A 17,295-nucleotide genomic window follows, 5' to 3' on the forward strand; every position below is an offset into this window, starting at 1 on the left:
CATGCTAACCGGTAGCATCTAGGTACTAGCCAGCAGAAACTGCTAAACTGAATTTATACTTCCTATGGATTTATTTAATTTTTCATTTTTCTTCCTCTCCTTTACAGACTTCTATTTACATTTGGCTTTAAATATGAAAATACTTGATAAACTTTATAAAATGTACATTTTAAAAACATTTCTGAAAAACTGTGACTCGAAAAAAACTGTGCACCAGAAATTTCAGATTTTTTCCCTTTTTTGTTTTGTTTTGTTTTGTTTATTTTTTCTTAAAGAAACAAACTGAAGCTTTTTATTTTCCCTTATCTCCTGTCCCTTGCTCAGATTTTTCAAGTCTCCTAAGAGGGGCACTGTATATTTTGGAGTGATCTAATTAGGGAAAAGGTTCCCTTTTCTCCATCTCATTCCCCCATTTCCTTCCTTCCCCCATTGCATCTTCATTTGTTTTACATTTCACTGAATACTCTTTGGTTTAGTTGTTTTCCTTTACAAGAATATCACAATAGCAGCACAAGTAGCGTTCAGTTGCATTCACTGGCTATGACCCAGAACTGTGTTCAAGTTGCCGTGTGGGTTTAATTCCCTTCCCCCATCCCCCCCATAAATAGTTTTAGAACTTGTATTTAAATAACATCTGCCCTCTTTAGAATATCCAGAGCTACCTTTACAATGTAAAATTTCCACAGTTTTAGAACCCACCTACTCAGGTTAGTGTAAATACCATCGTATCAGAAACCACCATGTCATTGCAGGCATTTCCTTCAGGCAGGGCTGTAAGGGGCCAGGGGCCTTCACAGATGTCCATTTGCAGAAGACATTAGACTTAGAACAAGCTGTTTTTTAATGGCATACAGTGATTCAATTCTGTAAAAGAGTTGACTAGAATCTATTGTCCCCACCACCACCATTACCTATTCCTTGAGGAAGATTCACAGGCAAGGAACCTTCAAGTACGGCTAAGTTATATGCTTGATCTTAGAGGCACAGAAAATATTAAAGCATTCTTGGCAAGGGGGCCAAAATACCATTAGAGCCATGGCTTTACAAAAGGTCACATATTTCATCCACAGATAGCTCAGTCGATGTTTACAGGTAAAAAGGAGGTGGGAGAGGGAACTCTTTTACAGCATTATCTGCAAATAATCCTTTTTCAAATGATCCAGAGCACACTATTACACCTGGTCTGACACCTGTGGCCTGCCAAAGGGAAGCATTTTTCCAAAACGTTCACATCCCTACGCTCTTTCAGATTGCTCTGTTACAACTTCCTTCCCTTTTTTCCCCCTCCTCCTCCTCCCCAGGGATTTACGTGTTGCTCGGCTCACCTACGCCTAAATGCCTGCTCCAGCCGAGTTAGCCTAGCGCAGATCAGCAGCTTTGCATGGCTCTAGCCTAGTTTAACTGGAAATGTAATGACCGCCTGCAGCATGTCTGATGGCTCAGTTCTCAGAACGCTGGGTCAGCTCTAAAAGGGCCCTCTAAGTTCTAGAAGCAGTTTTGGAATGTGTGTAGAACAACACTTGACCTTCTGCTGTAGCCCTGCTGGTGTTTTGCTAACAGGAAAGAACAGATGTTTGCCCCCCCCCCCCCCCTTTTCCTTCTTATAAAAAGAAAGAAAGGGAGCTCGTTTTCCCACAGAGGGGGGGAAAATGTCTTGCTTACTTAGATCTGAGTCTTACACTCTATTTTCTGAATAAGGTGCGAAATGAGGCCCTTTAAAAAAAAAAGTCTGAGGTTCAAATTTTGTTTGTTTAAAGCAGCCTGTTTCATTTAAATAAACTCCACTGTGCAAAACTGTGCATTTTCTTTGGTATCCATTTAGGTAGTTTTAACTTAATTTTTAGATAGAGAATTAAACTCAGCCCCCTCCCATCCCCCCCTGAAAAAAAAATTTGCTGGAGGCTACCAATTGGCTTTATGTTACATAATGCCCCTTATGTAACTGAAAAGAGAGAAAAATTGATTCTAGCTATCAAACTACTGGCCTCAAACGAAGTTCAGACTATACGGCCACATTGGCCTCTTTGAAGTGTGATCACGAGCTTTTCAACCCACAAAATTCAATGTTGACTTTTTTTTTAAATTACACAAAAGAAAAAACTACACTGCCACAAAAAAATTACAATTTGTGTCCATGTAGTTAGCAGCAGCTTTCTTAAAATAATAACAATAATAATAATAATAAGGCAGATTCTTGCCTTTGTTATGCCATTAAAAACATTCTTGTTCCCTAGAGAGAAGCATTCTGGAAAAAGTTGAAAAAAAATAATAATAACCCAACCAAAGCTCGCCTGCAAGTTCAAGTTTTGTAAAAAAATATATACATAATTTATTCTACAATATATATGTGCCTTCTGGTCATGCTTAGACATTGTTTAGTGCTTCGTGTTTAGAGTTCATTTTCAGCTCTCTCTCCTCTAAAGACAGCCCTAAAACTGGCTTAGTTTCCTCAGGACCGCTTGTCTTCACGCCTTTCTTCAACAGTACCATCGTCTGAAAACTGCTTTGGGCCAACTCTCAGCTCATTGTGCCTTTGACCGACGTATTTTTCTTTTAAACCAAAAGATAACAGAGAAAAAGTCAGTCAGTCATATTTCCGATTCCCGCCTTAACGGCCTAGGTTCTAGTGGCACCCCAGCTTGGTTATGATGGTCCATGTCTGGGAGGGTGTCTGTGCTTATGCTTTCAGGCACCCCATTGTCACTCTCGTCCTCTTCTTTGCTGGTGAGGGCCACTTCATTCTCGTAGCAAAAGGAATTTGCATTAGAGAGAATGTATTTCTTTTCTGCTAAGTCTCTGGCACTACAAAGGGGTGTGTTGGGCACTTCGTACGTTTTGTGGAACCTAGAATAGTCCACTTTGTAGTAGTTTTTCTCTTCAAAGAGCACAGGCTCATAACGGTGGCCCCAGAGGATTTCGTTTGCCAGATATGAACTACGGCACTGGGTAGTCATGGCGGTAGCTTCCACCATGCCCTCTAATATTACTACAATTTCAAAGTCTGCATTGTCCATGTCTTGCTTACTGTAGTCATACAAGGGACTTTGTTCATCTATTTCATGGACTATTGTAATTGGGGAGACCAGGAATATGCGGTCTATCCCACTATCAAACCCAACGTTGATGTCTATTTGGTCCAAAGGGATGTATTCTCCTTCGGAGGTGACCCTGGATTTAAGAAGCTGGGCTCTCACGTGTGCCTCTACCAAATGGCTTTTCCGTAGGTTTCCAACACGCCACATTAAACACAGCTTCCCATCCCTCAGGCCCACAACAGCATTGTGGCTGAAGACTAGAGTTTCGTTTCTCTTTTTTGGTTTAGCCATCTTTGCCATGACAGCCCCAATGATGAAGGCATCAATGATGCAGCCTACAATAGACTGGAAAACCACCATGAAGACTGCAATGGGGCACTCGTCCGTGACGCACCTAAAACCATACCCAATCGTTGTCTGAGTTTCGATGGAGAAGAGGAAGGCTGCAGTGAAGCTGTTCACATTGGAGACACAAGATTTGTAGTTTGCTGGCTCCTCCAGATCCCCATGCAACAGAGCAATTAGCCAAAACACACAGCCAAAAAAAAGCCAGGAAAGGATGAAAGCCAGGCAGAAGATAAGTAGCATCCACCTCCAGCGAATATCCACGCAGGTGGTAAAGATGTCTGCCAGGTAACGTTGTCCTTTCTCGCCCACATTAATGAATTGGACGTTGCAGTGTCCATCTTTCTTGACGAAGCGGCTCCTGCACTGCTGCCTAGTGTGTACCTTGCTCTTCCCGTTCCCGAAGCCATTGGCAACTGCCATGGTTGCCAGCTTCATGCCATCCTCTTCTGAGGAAACGATGCTATAGCGGTTGGTTCGCACGCTGCCCATCACTACTGCTGTGGACTGAGGTGCTTCTGCTTTAGAAAACAGTCTGAGTTTCTGCAAAACCCTTTGGAGAAACAGGTTTGAAAGTTCTAGAGGAACACACACACAGAAAAAAATAAGAGGGCTAGGTTGGAGTTTCCAACAACCCTTGGCTCTACCAAGGAGAGTCTTCGGACATGCAGCGTTAGCTTAGCAATCGAACATCCGTCATGGAGAGCACATGGTCTGCAAGAGAAAGACAAACTGCATGTTAGAACTCAAAGGGACAGAACAATGAATCAAAGCTATATAAAGACCCCAGCCTCCAAATCCACACGGTTCGTTTTTCAATCTATTCACTTCTATTCATGGAATTGTCCTGGGGCACAGAGATTCTCTGTTTATGGTTATGGATCGACAAAACTGACATCGTTAATGCAAAGAAGTCATCACTCTTTCTGTAGCAAGCACTAAAGTGAACATGTCTTAAAGAAATATTCACTTAAAAGCAGAAAATACACGTATCTATCTAATACATACACCTGCACCTTTGGTTTACTTTGGAATGGTGAATTAGCTTGAACACATGCATGTCTGTTCAAGTCTCAAGTTGATTTACAATGACATAGAAGTCTGTGTTTCAGGGTCTATTCCAGCCAAGATACAGGTGTGCGTTAATTAAAGGAACAAGTGCATTCTGAGGGTTATATGCTCCTTGGGCCAAATTTAGCTCTAGTGATACTCCACTAACTTCCATTAAATTACACTTGTGCAGAATTTAGCCCTTTACTAGTCCATTAAAGCAAAAGTTGTGCAGTGTTTGCCAGCTATAGGAATAAAGCCATACAGACTACGTTGGGCAACTATTTAAACCAAAGCCACAACAATTTGATGGGATCCATACAATCATTAAATTCACAGTAGGAAATCATCACACAAACCAAATGAGGCCCCATCCTGCTCCCGCTCAAGTTCTTGGTAAATGGCTTTAACAGACGCAGGATTGGCCTAACATCTCTGTGATGCCTTTGATGGTGGCTACAAGGCAATTTCCTCTCTGGAGATAAAGGGGATTCTGCCTTCAAAAGGAAAATGGTCCTGAGTTTCCCTTGTGTCGTGAATGTCAATGGTTAGGGCTTAGCATAGTGGATACAAGATGTGTTTGCTGAGACTGGAGGGCACCAAACTCATTTCATGGAGGTCTGGCTTAGACCCAGTGTTCGCTTTTAACAAGCGCATCATCCATTAAGTCACCTACTGTATTGCAGGAGATTTAATTGAAATACTGCAGAGGAGGCAAAATGCAAGAATTGTAATAATCCCCCCTGCACACACGACCAAAGGAAAAAAGAAAGTCATAACTGATTTTAAAATAATGGGTTTGCCACAGCAGGAGATCCAAGTACCAATCACATTAGTGGAAGAGTACACTAAGGTGTCTTTTGTTAACAGATATTAACAAAATTAATCCGACTCATTTCTAAGAACTGACACAATTGTGTCAACCAAAGAATAAGACTTCTGCATGTGAAATAGTTTGCACACATTCTAGCTGTTCTTCCTGACCTGTGTAGAGCAAGGTTAAAAGTAATCCTGTGGATAGGAACTACTCCTGGTCCAATAACAGGGTTAAAATCCTAGACAGATTTGGAATCTCTAGAGTTCAGCATATGATCTCTTAATTCCTCCATCCCCTACACCTCGCAGCTGCATCACAAGGACACAGGTAAGCAGATGTGTGTAAGAAAACAGCAGGTGACAAGCAAAAAGAATAAGTGATCTTTATAGATGTGCATAAGACATTTCTTCCCGAAGAGCTACTTCATGATGGTTTGCTTTAAACACACACACACACACACTTTAAATTACTCTACAACAAATGTGGCCCAACACATATTTCCTGAGATTAGTCATCTGTGACTCCTGCAGTGCGTGATACATTTTGGCAGCTTTCAACTTTCAAAATACCCAGTGTGAATGTAGCTTTCAGATTAATGTATAAAGATGATAATGGTGCTGTTAAGCTTACACCTGTCTGAATATTTTGTTTGCATTGTGTAAAGTTCCCTTTATATGTTTTTTTTTAATGTGGGGGACGGGTGATAAGAACGGAGATTCTCATTCCTGCCAATATATAGCTCTCTAAAGCGAAGGAATGCATCTAACGTTCAGTTTGAGATATTTTCTGTTGGCTTGAAAATGCATCTAAAACCAAATACAAGTGGAAAAGCCAAATTACTATTTATATGTTCCATGAAAAAGAATAGCTCATTGCAAAATCATTGCATTGGTTTGCAGATTAATCACTTTTATAAACCACATCCTAAAAGCATGATCATGTTGAACTTCCATATTCTAAGCAGGTTTTGCTCCAAGCTGATGGAAATATGTAGCCTTAGAACTAATTTAGTCATTTTTCTGCATTGTCTCTTGGATTTCAAGGGGGAAGGGGCCTGGGGAGGGGACAGCTGTGAAATCTGAGGGACCTGAATGTGCAACTTTATACCAAAAAAAAAAAAAAAAAAATTTTTTTTTTGACCCCAAGACATTTGTTTGAATGCCACAAATCACGGAAACCACAATGCCAGGTTCCTACAAATAGCTCGCCATATTTAGAACCCTGAAAATAGCGATCGGCACCTACTGTTGTCATATTTCCATTGCTAATGATAGCATTTGTTCCACCTACTGTACATCTGCACAGTATTATTAGTTAATAGTGGTGCCACTGCACGTGTTATGCCTTTGGAAGCAAAAACTGCACCTACTTTGGCTTAAATATTCCTGAAACGTTGAAATGCAGCCTTGGGGGAACTCTGGCACACACCACACGTTACAGTGCTGGTCATAGGATAGCTGTCTACGGTCTTTTAACAGCACAAATTGCCTCTCATCCTTGTGTGTGCTTTGAGTAGCTAGGATACCGGGAGGGGGAGGGGGATTTGCAATACTTCAGCAGTCAGACTCACAGCTAATGAAACACAATGGGCCTGATCCTGCCCCCAGTCAAGTAGGTGGCAAAATTCCCATTGACTTCAAGGATCAGGACCTTGTGTATGGGGGTGGGGGAGGGGAAATCAAATAGCTCCACCAGTGTTGGGATCTGAACCTTGTGCATCCTAAACTCTTCCGGTTGGCTGCAGTGGGAGTTTGGGGACTGCAAGGAATACAGGGTCAGGCCCGACACAAAAAGTGTGTACAAAGCTAAAAATGCACAGACCTGGGCTAAAAATCTGATATGATGCCTTACTTTGATAATCCACCTGCTGCTCAGTTGTAATACAAGTTTAATTTTTCCAAAGATTCTCATGTTATCACTGAGTACAAAGAGCAGACAAAACCTACAGCCCTCACGGGGAGGAGGGGGGAGGAAGAGGGAGAATTGCATAATGACATGTAGTCAGACATAAACTAAATTATCTTATTTTATTCACCCCATTATCTCTCCACAGAAAAACAACACCGTTTTCACCGTAGGGAAGTACTAAAACCAGTTGCTGGCACGTGTACAGATTCACTACAGTGAGGTAGATCAGAATTTCAAATGTTGCAAGGGGAGGCTTGGAAAGGGGGAATAGAAGGGGACTTCACTATTAATGAAGCATTTCTGGACAAACACTGATTCAACAACAAAATCTCTAAGAGCTCCCAAGGAAAAATAATTACATCCGATGGCTGTAATTTGCACTGAGCGAGTGGAAGAGAAACGTGCAGGAGAGTTTCAGACTGATCACAGATAGAGATGTTACAAGAGTTGAGAGAGAGATTGCTAATGAGCGATCCGGGCAGTTATTCCCAAGCTGACGCCACATTACCCTGCGTTGTGTGTGCAGGGCACATGTTGCTAAGTGAGCACAACTGCTACCTTCCTCCCTCTTCAGTAAACAGAACACTGCCAAGATATATAGCAAAACCAAAAGCCCATGCTCTCTTATTTTATTGGTCAGAGATCTTCAGGTGTAAAGGCTCAGTGACCTTTCCCCAGTCCCATATATTATTTAAAAGTTGTTAGCCCAGCCTCTCCTCATTTCCCTACTTGCTTTGGCTAGGGGATTTGAGGCATATTATGTATTTAATGCTAAGCTAGCTTGGATCATGACAGATTTTCTTTAATAAAACAATGAAGACATTCGAGAAAAGAAAAGTAGGTGATGCAGGAAAAAGTGTACAGAGAAAAAGGGGAAAGAAAAGTGGCACTGTCATCTGAGATCCTGCTCCTTTGCAGATCTCAGGATATTTCTAGATGATGACAAAGTAACTACAAATGAAATATTCATCACCAGGGGGTGTAGTTGATGTGCTGGCCAGCAGGATGGAAAAGCAAACAAGTGTAAAGGTAAGGCAGAGAACACAGAAAAGTATACATAACTAGATACAGCCTGATGAGTAGCGATGTGGCAGTGAACACATCTTTTTAACACCCAGAATAGACTTCAAGTCTGTTCTGCAACTACTGTCGACAGACAATCTCCAAAGTTCATGTGAAGCACTTGCCTGGTTAAAATGGAAAAGCTTGTACAATACAGCCACAAATAAGTCTGCCATTTCCTATATGTATTTTTTTTAACTGTCATGAATCAAGTTAAAATGACGCAATCTCTCCACAGTCACTCAAACCACAATGGCTTTTTTCTTACTTCTTCTTTTTGCCAGACCCATTAAGAAAGAATTCCACAAGTTGCTTTGATGCATCTTTCAGAGACTACAGTCGATCTGCAGTGTTATGAATAAATGTCCTGGTGTTGTGCAAGAGGTGATAGATTTTTTTAAAAATTTTAAAAAATAATGCTCTAAACTCTGTAATTCTGTGTGCTTTGACCTTTTCCCTCTGTTCTAAAATCCCTGAAGTAATAAGCAAAAAGAAAAGGATGCACCCTACAGAGGAAAGGAGAGTTTTGATGCTAACTGCCAATCCTCCCCCAAAATACAACATCCTTCAGTGGCAGCTGGTGACTCGGGGGGAAAAAAAAAATGAGCACAAACAGATGCTCAAGTGTTCCAAGCATACCTAGCTAATTATTTGCGCTAGTGAGATTAATTAGACTGTTTGTATGGTGTATGAGAAATGGTGAAGCTCTCCCTTCGTATGACCATGCAGAAAAGTGCAATCAATAACCCTGATAGTAAACCACACACATATAGACTGATTCCCCCCCCCACACACACACACACCCCGGTACCCCTTAGGCACAAACATTCGAGGGTGGCATTTCAGAGGTGACTGTGTTGCAGACTTCACTACCGAAAGATGTAGGTTAAAATAAAGTGCTCCTTACCTGGTAGTGGATTTAAGCTGGGGATGGATATACATAAAAGAGTGTAAGATCCAGTGGCTAGGGGGAATCAGCAAACCAATCCCAAGCTCCCTACCCCGCTGCACTGTTTGCAACTCAAACACTCCATGAGCTACTGCCTCTTTTTTGAGGGCGGCCATGTGATTTTTAATACCGGCTCGGCTGTCCCCGCCCTCCAGGGCTGCCCCAGACCAATGGGAGAAGGGAGGCCGGCCCAGCCTTGCCTGGGTCTCCGCTGCAGCGCCCGGCTCTGCCCAGAGCAAGGGATCCCCGGAGCCGGGGTGCCGAGGCGTTTGCAGCGAGCGCAGCGCTTGCCCTGCCCCGGCCGGCGCGCCGCGGGGACCGGCTCGCGTCTTGCCCCGGGGCGGGCGGCACCTGGCCGGGAGCAGCGGCTGGGACTGGCTGGGGCGCGGTTCACCGGCGCAGCGCTCCGACAGCCCCAGGGCGCGCCTCGCCCAGCCGCGGGGCTGCCCCGATCCGTGCCCGGAGGGAGCGCAACCGGGAGCCCCTGGCGCTTGGAGGGGGCGAGCGGTGCGCGGAGGGAGGACGCACCTTGCAAGGGGGGGCAGATTGAAAGGAGTGGGGGGGGGTATGTGCCGGGTCTTGGGGGCTGGAGAGACTAAAGGGAGGGGTGGGGGCAGAGAAGGCGAGGGGGGGTCAGAGAAGATAGGGCGATTGGAGAGGGATCTGCTAGGGAATGGGGGGGAGTGGGCTATGAAGGGAGGGAGAGCCGCAGATCACACGGACGTGTTGGTGCAAAGTCAGGGGTGGTCATTCCCTCTGCGTGCAAGAGCCCGGCGCTTAGGGTCACCAGATGTCCCGATTTTATAAGGACAGGCCCGATATTTGGGGCTTTTTCTTATATAGGCTCCTATTACCCCCCCCCCCCACACACACACACCCCTTGTCCCGATTTTTCACACTTGCTATCTGGTCACTAGGGCGGCTCTAGCTTTTTTGCCGCCCCAAGCACGGCAGTGCCTGCGGGAGGTCCCCGGTCCCGCGGATCCGGGGGCGTGCCTGCAGGAGGTCCGCCGGTCCCGCGGCTTCGGCGTACCCGCCGCCGAATTTGCGGGACCCGCGGCCCTCCCGCAGGCACGCCGCCGAAGGGAGCCTGACTGCCGCCCTCGCAGGGACCGGCAGGGCGCCCCCCCACCGCTCGCTGCCCCAGGCACGCGCTTGGAGCGCGGGTGCCTGGAGCCGCTGCTGCTGGTCACCCTACTGGCGCTGTATGTACAGCTGATCTGCAAGTTGGCCTTGAGGGGGATCTTGGGGCTTGAATTTCTATCCAGTGCAAATGAGAACATGCTGTCCAGGGGTATGTCTACACTGCACAGTAAGCTCAGGTTCCAACTCAGGTTTGAGCCCAAGCCCGCCTTCCGTCCACATACAAATCAGGCGGATGCGGGTCAGCAAGCACTCGGGACCTGGGATCCTGCTAGGGGGGTGGGTGAGAGCCCAAGTCGTGCTGTGACTTGGGTCTGAGCCCTGTCATTTTGCAGTGTGAACACAGATCAAGCCATAGACCCGAGACAAAAGGTCTGCGTGGCGCAGTATGGACACGTTCGCACAACTGTGAGGCCTGGGTCTAGCAATTGTAAACCCAGGTTTACAATGCAGCGTGGACTCTCAAGTGCAGGCTTGGAAACATTGAGTCCAGAAGTCCGGGTCCCAGGGACCTGGGCTTATCATAGTGTAGAAATATGCTATGCTTCCAGCCCGGCTGGCTGTAGAACCCTTCCCAAATTAATTCCTAGGCTGAAGGGCACTGGCTCTCATGCTCTTTGGCTGGACCCAAGAGTATCATTATTATTTGTATTGCTCCAGTCATAGCCTGGGACCTCATTGTACTAAGTTATAGCAACACAATCCAGAAAAGACTCTCCATGCTAGAGATAGCACGTGCATATAGCAGTGTGAGTAAAGAGGTTAGTAAATTGTACTCTCCAGATAGGAAGAGATTTCAGTCTAGGACCTTGTACCTCTGATTTCTTCATGTGGAGCTAGACAGGAATGGAGAACACCTGTTAATCATATTCCCTGTGTCCATAAATAAAGAAATCACTTGTTCCATACATAACAGGGTGAGATGTTAGAGAGACAAGGTGGGTGAGGCAATCTATTTTATTGGACCAACATCTGTTGTTGAGAGAGACGTGTTTTCAAGCCATACAGAGCTCTTCTTCAGGTCTAGGATATTACCTCACCTACCTTGTCTCTCTAATATCCTGGGGCCGACACAGCTACATTACATACAACTGTGTTAGATGTAACATATCAAAGCAACTTTCCTACGTTTATGGGAACCCACAGGATTCATCTTCCATTAAGAGCCATCCTGAGAAGAGGAAATTAATTTCCGTTTAATTTTTCTGGGAAATCTGCCAAACTTTATTGGGAAATCTGCAGGACGTTTTGGTCTGGTCAATCTAATCTTGCTCTCTTCAATACCCCTGTCACTCTTAAAAACATAACCACACTTAGATACAAGTCCCACGTAGTACTGAAAAAAGTCTTTTATTTCTATCTACTTTAACAATATCCAATATTTATTTATTTATGTTGATAGGTACCCTTTCTTAATATTTCTAAATGGACACTCTAATCACCAATGGTATAACCTTAAAAAGACATCACAAATACTACCCCGAATGCCACAATGCAATTCAATATAACATTCCCAAAATGAGGTTTGCAAATAAAGGCTATTTTATACCAAAGGGGGAAGCAATGGGTGTTTCCCCATCACCATAATAATTCGGCCTCGTTTATTTGTTTTACATACCACCTATGGCAGAGGGACCAAGGTGCTGTCCCACTCTTTAAAAATATGCAAATATCAAAAATTATTCCAAAATATTCTGCCGTTCCTAAAGCTCCTCCGGTCTAAACTACCCAATAAAGAAAATGATGAAGAAGTTTGCAGCCAAAAAACCCAAGAGGAATAAAATAAAAGGCTTTGTAATCATGATCTGAAGTTTGCTGAACTCTGGCTGTGATGGACAGTCAGGGGGTGTTGGTTTCAGAGGCAGGTGCCCTCAGAAAGCTGAGTTCTTGGCACTAACAGCTGAAATGCATCAGAGAGCCTCCTATGTTGTGATGGAAAAATATGGAAGAAAGCAGCCTGTTAAATGAAAGGGGTCACACAGACCACACTGGGCTTTAGAGGCTTTAGAGATTATCACTAGCACCTTGAATTGCACCCAGGACTGAAATGGTAGCCATTGCAACATATGGTGAACAGGTGCTGTGAGCACTGAGGGGCAAACAGATCCTTTGCCCAGCAACTGGGCCATCTGCTGGTCTGATATGGGAGGAGTGGAGCTCTCCACACAAGGTAGCATGGAGAACTATGGAGGCTATGCCATCCAATTGCTAGAGTAGGTCCCCAGCATATGTACCCCCCCCAAAACTCCATGGAAGGGTGCATGCTCCATTCCTGCTCCCACTCACGAGGGTTGTAGCCATGATGTCAGCCTGTTTTAAGCAGCTATTTGGAAATGTTTTACAAATCCCATCTCTCTTAGAGTCCAGGCTTTGCACAAGTCTCAGTTCATAGTGTAATGTTGTGATCATAGAATAAAATCGGGTATATATATATGTTATAATGGTAACACTGATAAAGCAGTAAGCCTAGAGACTCTAACTTGTCCTATATTTATGTTTGTGAGTGCACTTTAAAAACTGCCACTTACCACTTCTACTGTTATCTGTAGTATCTGAAGTGTTCCCTGTTCTCAGAATGGGGAAGTACCACAGATATTACAACAACCAGTAAAATAGTCAATGCAGGGAATGGAAGTTTTTAAAAAACCCCACCCTATGTGTTACTGTTTTTAGTTTATACAAGGTACACATTACATAGGGGTGAGAGGGAGAGACAGAACATAAGAACGGCCACAGTGGGTCAGATCAATGGTCCATCTAGCCCAGTATCCTGTCTTCCAACAGTGACTGGTGCCAGATGCTTTAGGGGGAATGAACAGAACAGGACAATTTATCAAGTAATCCATCCCTTGTTACCTAGTCCCTGCTTCTGGCAGTCAGAGGCTTAGGGATACCCAGAGCATGGGGTTGTGTCACTGACTATCTTGGCTAATAGTCACTGATGGACCAGTCCTCCATGACCTTATCTAATTCTTTTTTTAACCCAGTTATACTTTTGGCCTTCGCAACTCCCCCGGCAATGAGTTCCACAGGTTGACTGTGTGTCGTGTAAAGAAGTACTTCCTTTTGTTTGTTTTAAACCTGCAGTCTCTTAATTTCATTTGGAGATCCCTGGTTCTTGTTTTATGCGAAGGAGTGAAAAACACTTCCTAATTCACTTTCTCTACACCAGTCATAATTTTATAGACCTCTCTCGTATCCCCCCCCTTAGTTATCTCTCTTCATAAGGAAGCTGTTCCATACTCCTGGTCATTTTTGTAGCCCTTCTCTGTACTTTTCCCAATTCTCTTTTTTTTTTTTTTTTTTTTTTTTTGAGATGGGGCGCCCAGAACTCCACATAGTATTCAAGGTTGTGGGCATACCATAGATTTATATAAAGGCATTATGATATTTTCTGTCTTATTCGTGATCCCTTTCCTAAGAGTTCTGTTCACTTTTTTGACGGCTGCTGCACATTGAGCAGATGTTTTCAGAGAACTATCCACAGTGACTCCAAAGTCTCTTTCTTGCGTGGTAACAGCTAATTTTGGTCCCATCCTTTTGTATGTATACTTGGGATTATTTTTCCAATGTGCATTTCTTTGCATTTATCAACTTTGAATTTCATCTGCCATTTTCTTGCTCAGGCACCCGGTTTAATGAGATCCCTTTGCAACTCTTCACAGTCAGCTTTGGACTTAACTATCTTGAGTAATTTGGTATCGTCTGCAGACTTTGCCACCTCATTGATTACCCCTTTTCTAGATAATTTATGAATATGTGTATATGTCATGCAGATGTATATCTTATGAATCATAAAAACCTTGGGTCACTTTCTATCTAATACTTCTTTAATAAGAAAATAAAAAGTGGTCGCTCCATTAATTAGATACACATTTCCTTTGCATGGTAAATCTAGTAAAAATCAAATTCTCTAGTAAGAATAATTGATTTTAGTGATTTATTATGATTTTGAAATAATTGATTATCAGTGATTAGAGAAAAATACTACCAAGCTTCTGCACCTACATTAGCATTTGGGGGGGGGGGAACCCTTATTAGTTCTTCAAAGTCCCTGTTTATTTTTATTATGAAAATAAGCATAACAGTCAAAATAGATAAACCTGCAAACTGGGAATGGTAACATGATGATCTGTGTTGATGAAAATATATTTCAAGTGGGCGTAATTATATGCAACTGAATGAAACACTGGTGGAACGTTGTTTAGAAGACCATACTGTGAGTTCTACAATGCATTGCACAATGTACCCAATACATTACAGAATAAGCTTGACCCTGCAAACTCTTACATAAAGACTCCTCACTTATGCAAACAGACCCAGTGAACTCTGGGATGTCTGGCATGAATAAGAATTACTCACGGGGAGCAAAACTTTGCAGGATCAGGCCATGTAGTGTTATATATTGAACAAGGTATTAGAGAAAAGCAGAAAACGACATTCTACTGCTGCTAGATTTTTTGCAGTGCTCTTAAGGTAGTGGCCACTATGCTCAGAAAACCCTTCCTAACAATGAAACATCAATTTCAAACAGATTGTTTGATTCTGCTATTCTTAAGAAATTCATCTCTGGCCTGTGTGAGTGGCAGAAAGACAAATGCTTCCTAAACAACCTACGTACTGGGAAGTAGAAGTTACATGAAATGTTTCTGAAAAAACCCTTTCCTGTTGCAAATCTCTTCTCGAAAGACGGGATGAAGAGGGTTAGATGCCATTGAAAATTTAACCCTTGAGAGCAAGCAAGGCTTGTTTCCTTCCTAGCCGTTCTCTGACATGGTGTTCTCTTTCTCTCTCGCATTGGTTGTCCACAGCACGCATCTGAGCACTATCTCCATTGTACTTAATGTCCGTTTTTCGATTCCAGGAGTTAATTTTGCTTTTAAAATATGTTTTATAAATATAAGCTATAAATAGTTGCCACTATAAATATCTCCTACTTTGCTTTTCCCCTTTCCTAGCCCTTATGGGGTCTGGACCCCAGGGACTGCACAGTGGGAGACAATGGAATGGTTGAGTGGGGAGAATAGTCAGTTCTTGCAGCATATTATCTGCCCTCAAGGAAGAAAATTTTCTTTCTTTCTTTCTTTCTTTCTTTCTTTCTTTCTTTCTTCAGCATAGCATCTGAGAACTGCTTTCTCCCTTGCAATGGGGAATCTCCCCAATGCCCTATCTGCAGGAGCAATTCTACCAAAGGCCAGAGGGGGCAGTGGGGAGCCAAGGCCTAACACAGCATCATCAGTCACATGACCAGTGCATCCGAGATCGTGCATGAACTGAGAGAGGAGCAGCGAGCACAAGGGTCTCACTCCTTATAGAGAGAAAATTTCAGTCATACACATGAAACCACACTGGCATAAAGAAAGGGTACTCTTCGTCCCTATGCAAGTAAGCTGTTTCCCAGCCCTGCTCTCACCTTCCTCACTCCAGTGCTCCTGCCTACCCATTCCTTCTCCCAAACTTGGCAGAACACAGCAGAGCCCTTGTGGAGAGAAACTTCCCTGGGGAAGGATGAGATCCAGAAACACATTGCATTGGAGATGCTTTCTATGTCTGAGTGGTGGAATGCCCTAATTCTATAGCATCTCCGTTTTCTTGAATTGGCCAGATACATTTTAATTCCCAAAGTTTTTATTTCCAGCTGAAAATATCTTGACTCTAACATTACATTTACAACGGAATCCTGGTCTTTTATCCACTTGGTCCAATTGGTTCAATGGGTTCATGCAAGACCAGAAGTAATGCTTTGCATGCAGGGAAATGGAGATGCAAGCAAAACGCAATATATAAACTGGTATAAGTTAGCCTTTCTCCTCTAGCTGTTAGGTCAGCTAAAAAAAAATCCATCAGATAAAGGTGTTTATCTCATTCACAATAAAATCTTGAGGTTGAGATGTTCTTAGATGTTAACAGGTCTGATGCCTAGGTTCTATTCGAAAAACGAAGCCACATTTGCAATAGAAGACGCAATATATAAATCAATGATGCATTCTGTAAGGAGAGGCAATTAAATATATTGAATTTTGATGAAGGTCCTAAAAGAGCAAAACAAATGTGTTACGTATTTTGCAAGCAGATAGGATGTGCACCTGTACAGCCAGTGACACAGTGATAATGAGTTTAAAACCTGATTGTTCATAAGAGGGGGAAGAAATATGACATAGGAAATGTAGTAGTTTTACATTCCTGACACTAGGGAGTTTTCTCTGTCTTTCCTATTCACTATTCTGATTTGTTGGGGCTGCAAAGATTGCTGAAGACTGCATATTACCTAATATTGGATGGAAAAATCCCACCAAGCAACATCTTTATTTCATAGTTTTAAAAATGAATCTGCATTTCTGCTCCCTACACACCAAACCTGGGCCCAACAGATGGTGAATGCAACAAGGAAGGCGAAGAAAGGGTGAAATGATGAGTCAAAACTAACAATCCAACAGCGAAGGCAAGAGATACCCTCAACGACAGACAAAGAGAAACTTCCTTTCCACAACATATTGAATATGTACATCTACCTAATTGGGATCATTCTCTTGCATGTCTTTTGCACCTAACATTTTAGGCCCTGACCTTGCAAGAAATAAGCATGGAGCACCCTCAACTGTCAGCAGATGCTTACCACTTCACAGGCTCAAGCCCACAGAAATTGTGTTGTTCAGTGTGCAGCTTGAATTTTTACAGTGCTACAGACTGCATCATCCCTGGGAATAAGTAACCATGCCTGCACCTGTTCATTATGCTCTGCAGTGATTTAAGAGTAGGTTAGATAAATGTCTATCAGGGATGGTCTAGACAGTATTTGGTCCTGCCATGCGGGCAGGGGACTGGACTCGATGACCTCTCGAGGTCCCTTCCAGTCCTAGAATCTATGAATCTACCTTAATGCCGTCTTGACAACCTTCAGACTTTAGAATCATGGATAATCATTTGGGTTGGAATTTAAGTGGACCTCTTGGATCATCTAGTTTATCCCCCTGTGTCATGACAGG

At 43.3% G+C, this 17,295-nt stretch overlaps 1 protein-coding gene across 1 annotated transcript; it reads right to left on the reverse strand.

The window, feature by feature from the left end:
* Positions 1 to 205: 205 nt before the first annotated feature.
* Positions 206 to 9,209, reverse strand: KCNJ2 (potassium voltage-gated channel subfamily J member 2). Its single transcript, XM_024198306.2, has 2 exons — positions 9,125 to 9,209; positions 206 to 4,094 (listed from the first exon to the last, which is right to left on the reverse strand). Exon 2 carries the CDS (start codon positions 3,870 to 3,872, stop codon positions 2,589 to 2,591), a length of 1,284 nt encoding a protein of 427 aa, XP_024054074.1. The 5' UTR covers positions 3,873 to 4,094; positions 9,125 to 9,209; the 3' UTR covers positions 206 to 2,588.
* Between the last annotated feature and the right edge of the window lie 8,086 nt (positions 9,210 to 17,295).

The sequence above is a fragment of the Terrapene carolina genome, unplaced genomic scaffold (assembly GCF_002925995.2).
Source record: "Terrapene carolina triunguis isolate 2854851 unplaced genomic scaffold, T_m_triunguis-2.0 Scaffold192, whole genome shotgun sequence".
Lineage (NCBI taxonomy): Eukaryota > Metazoa > Chordata > Testudines > Emydidae > Terrapene > Terrapene triunguis.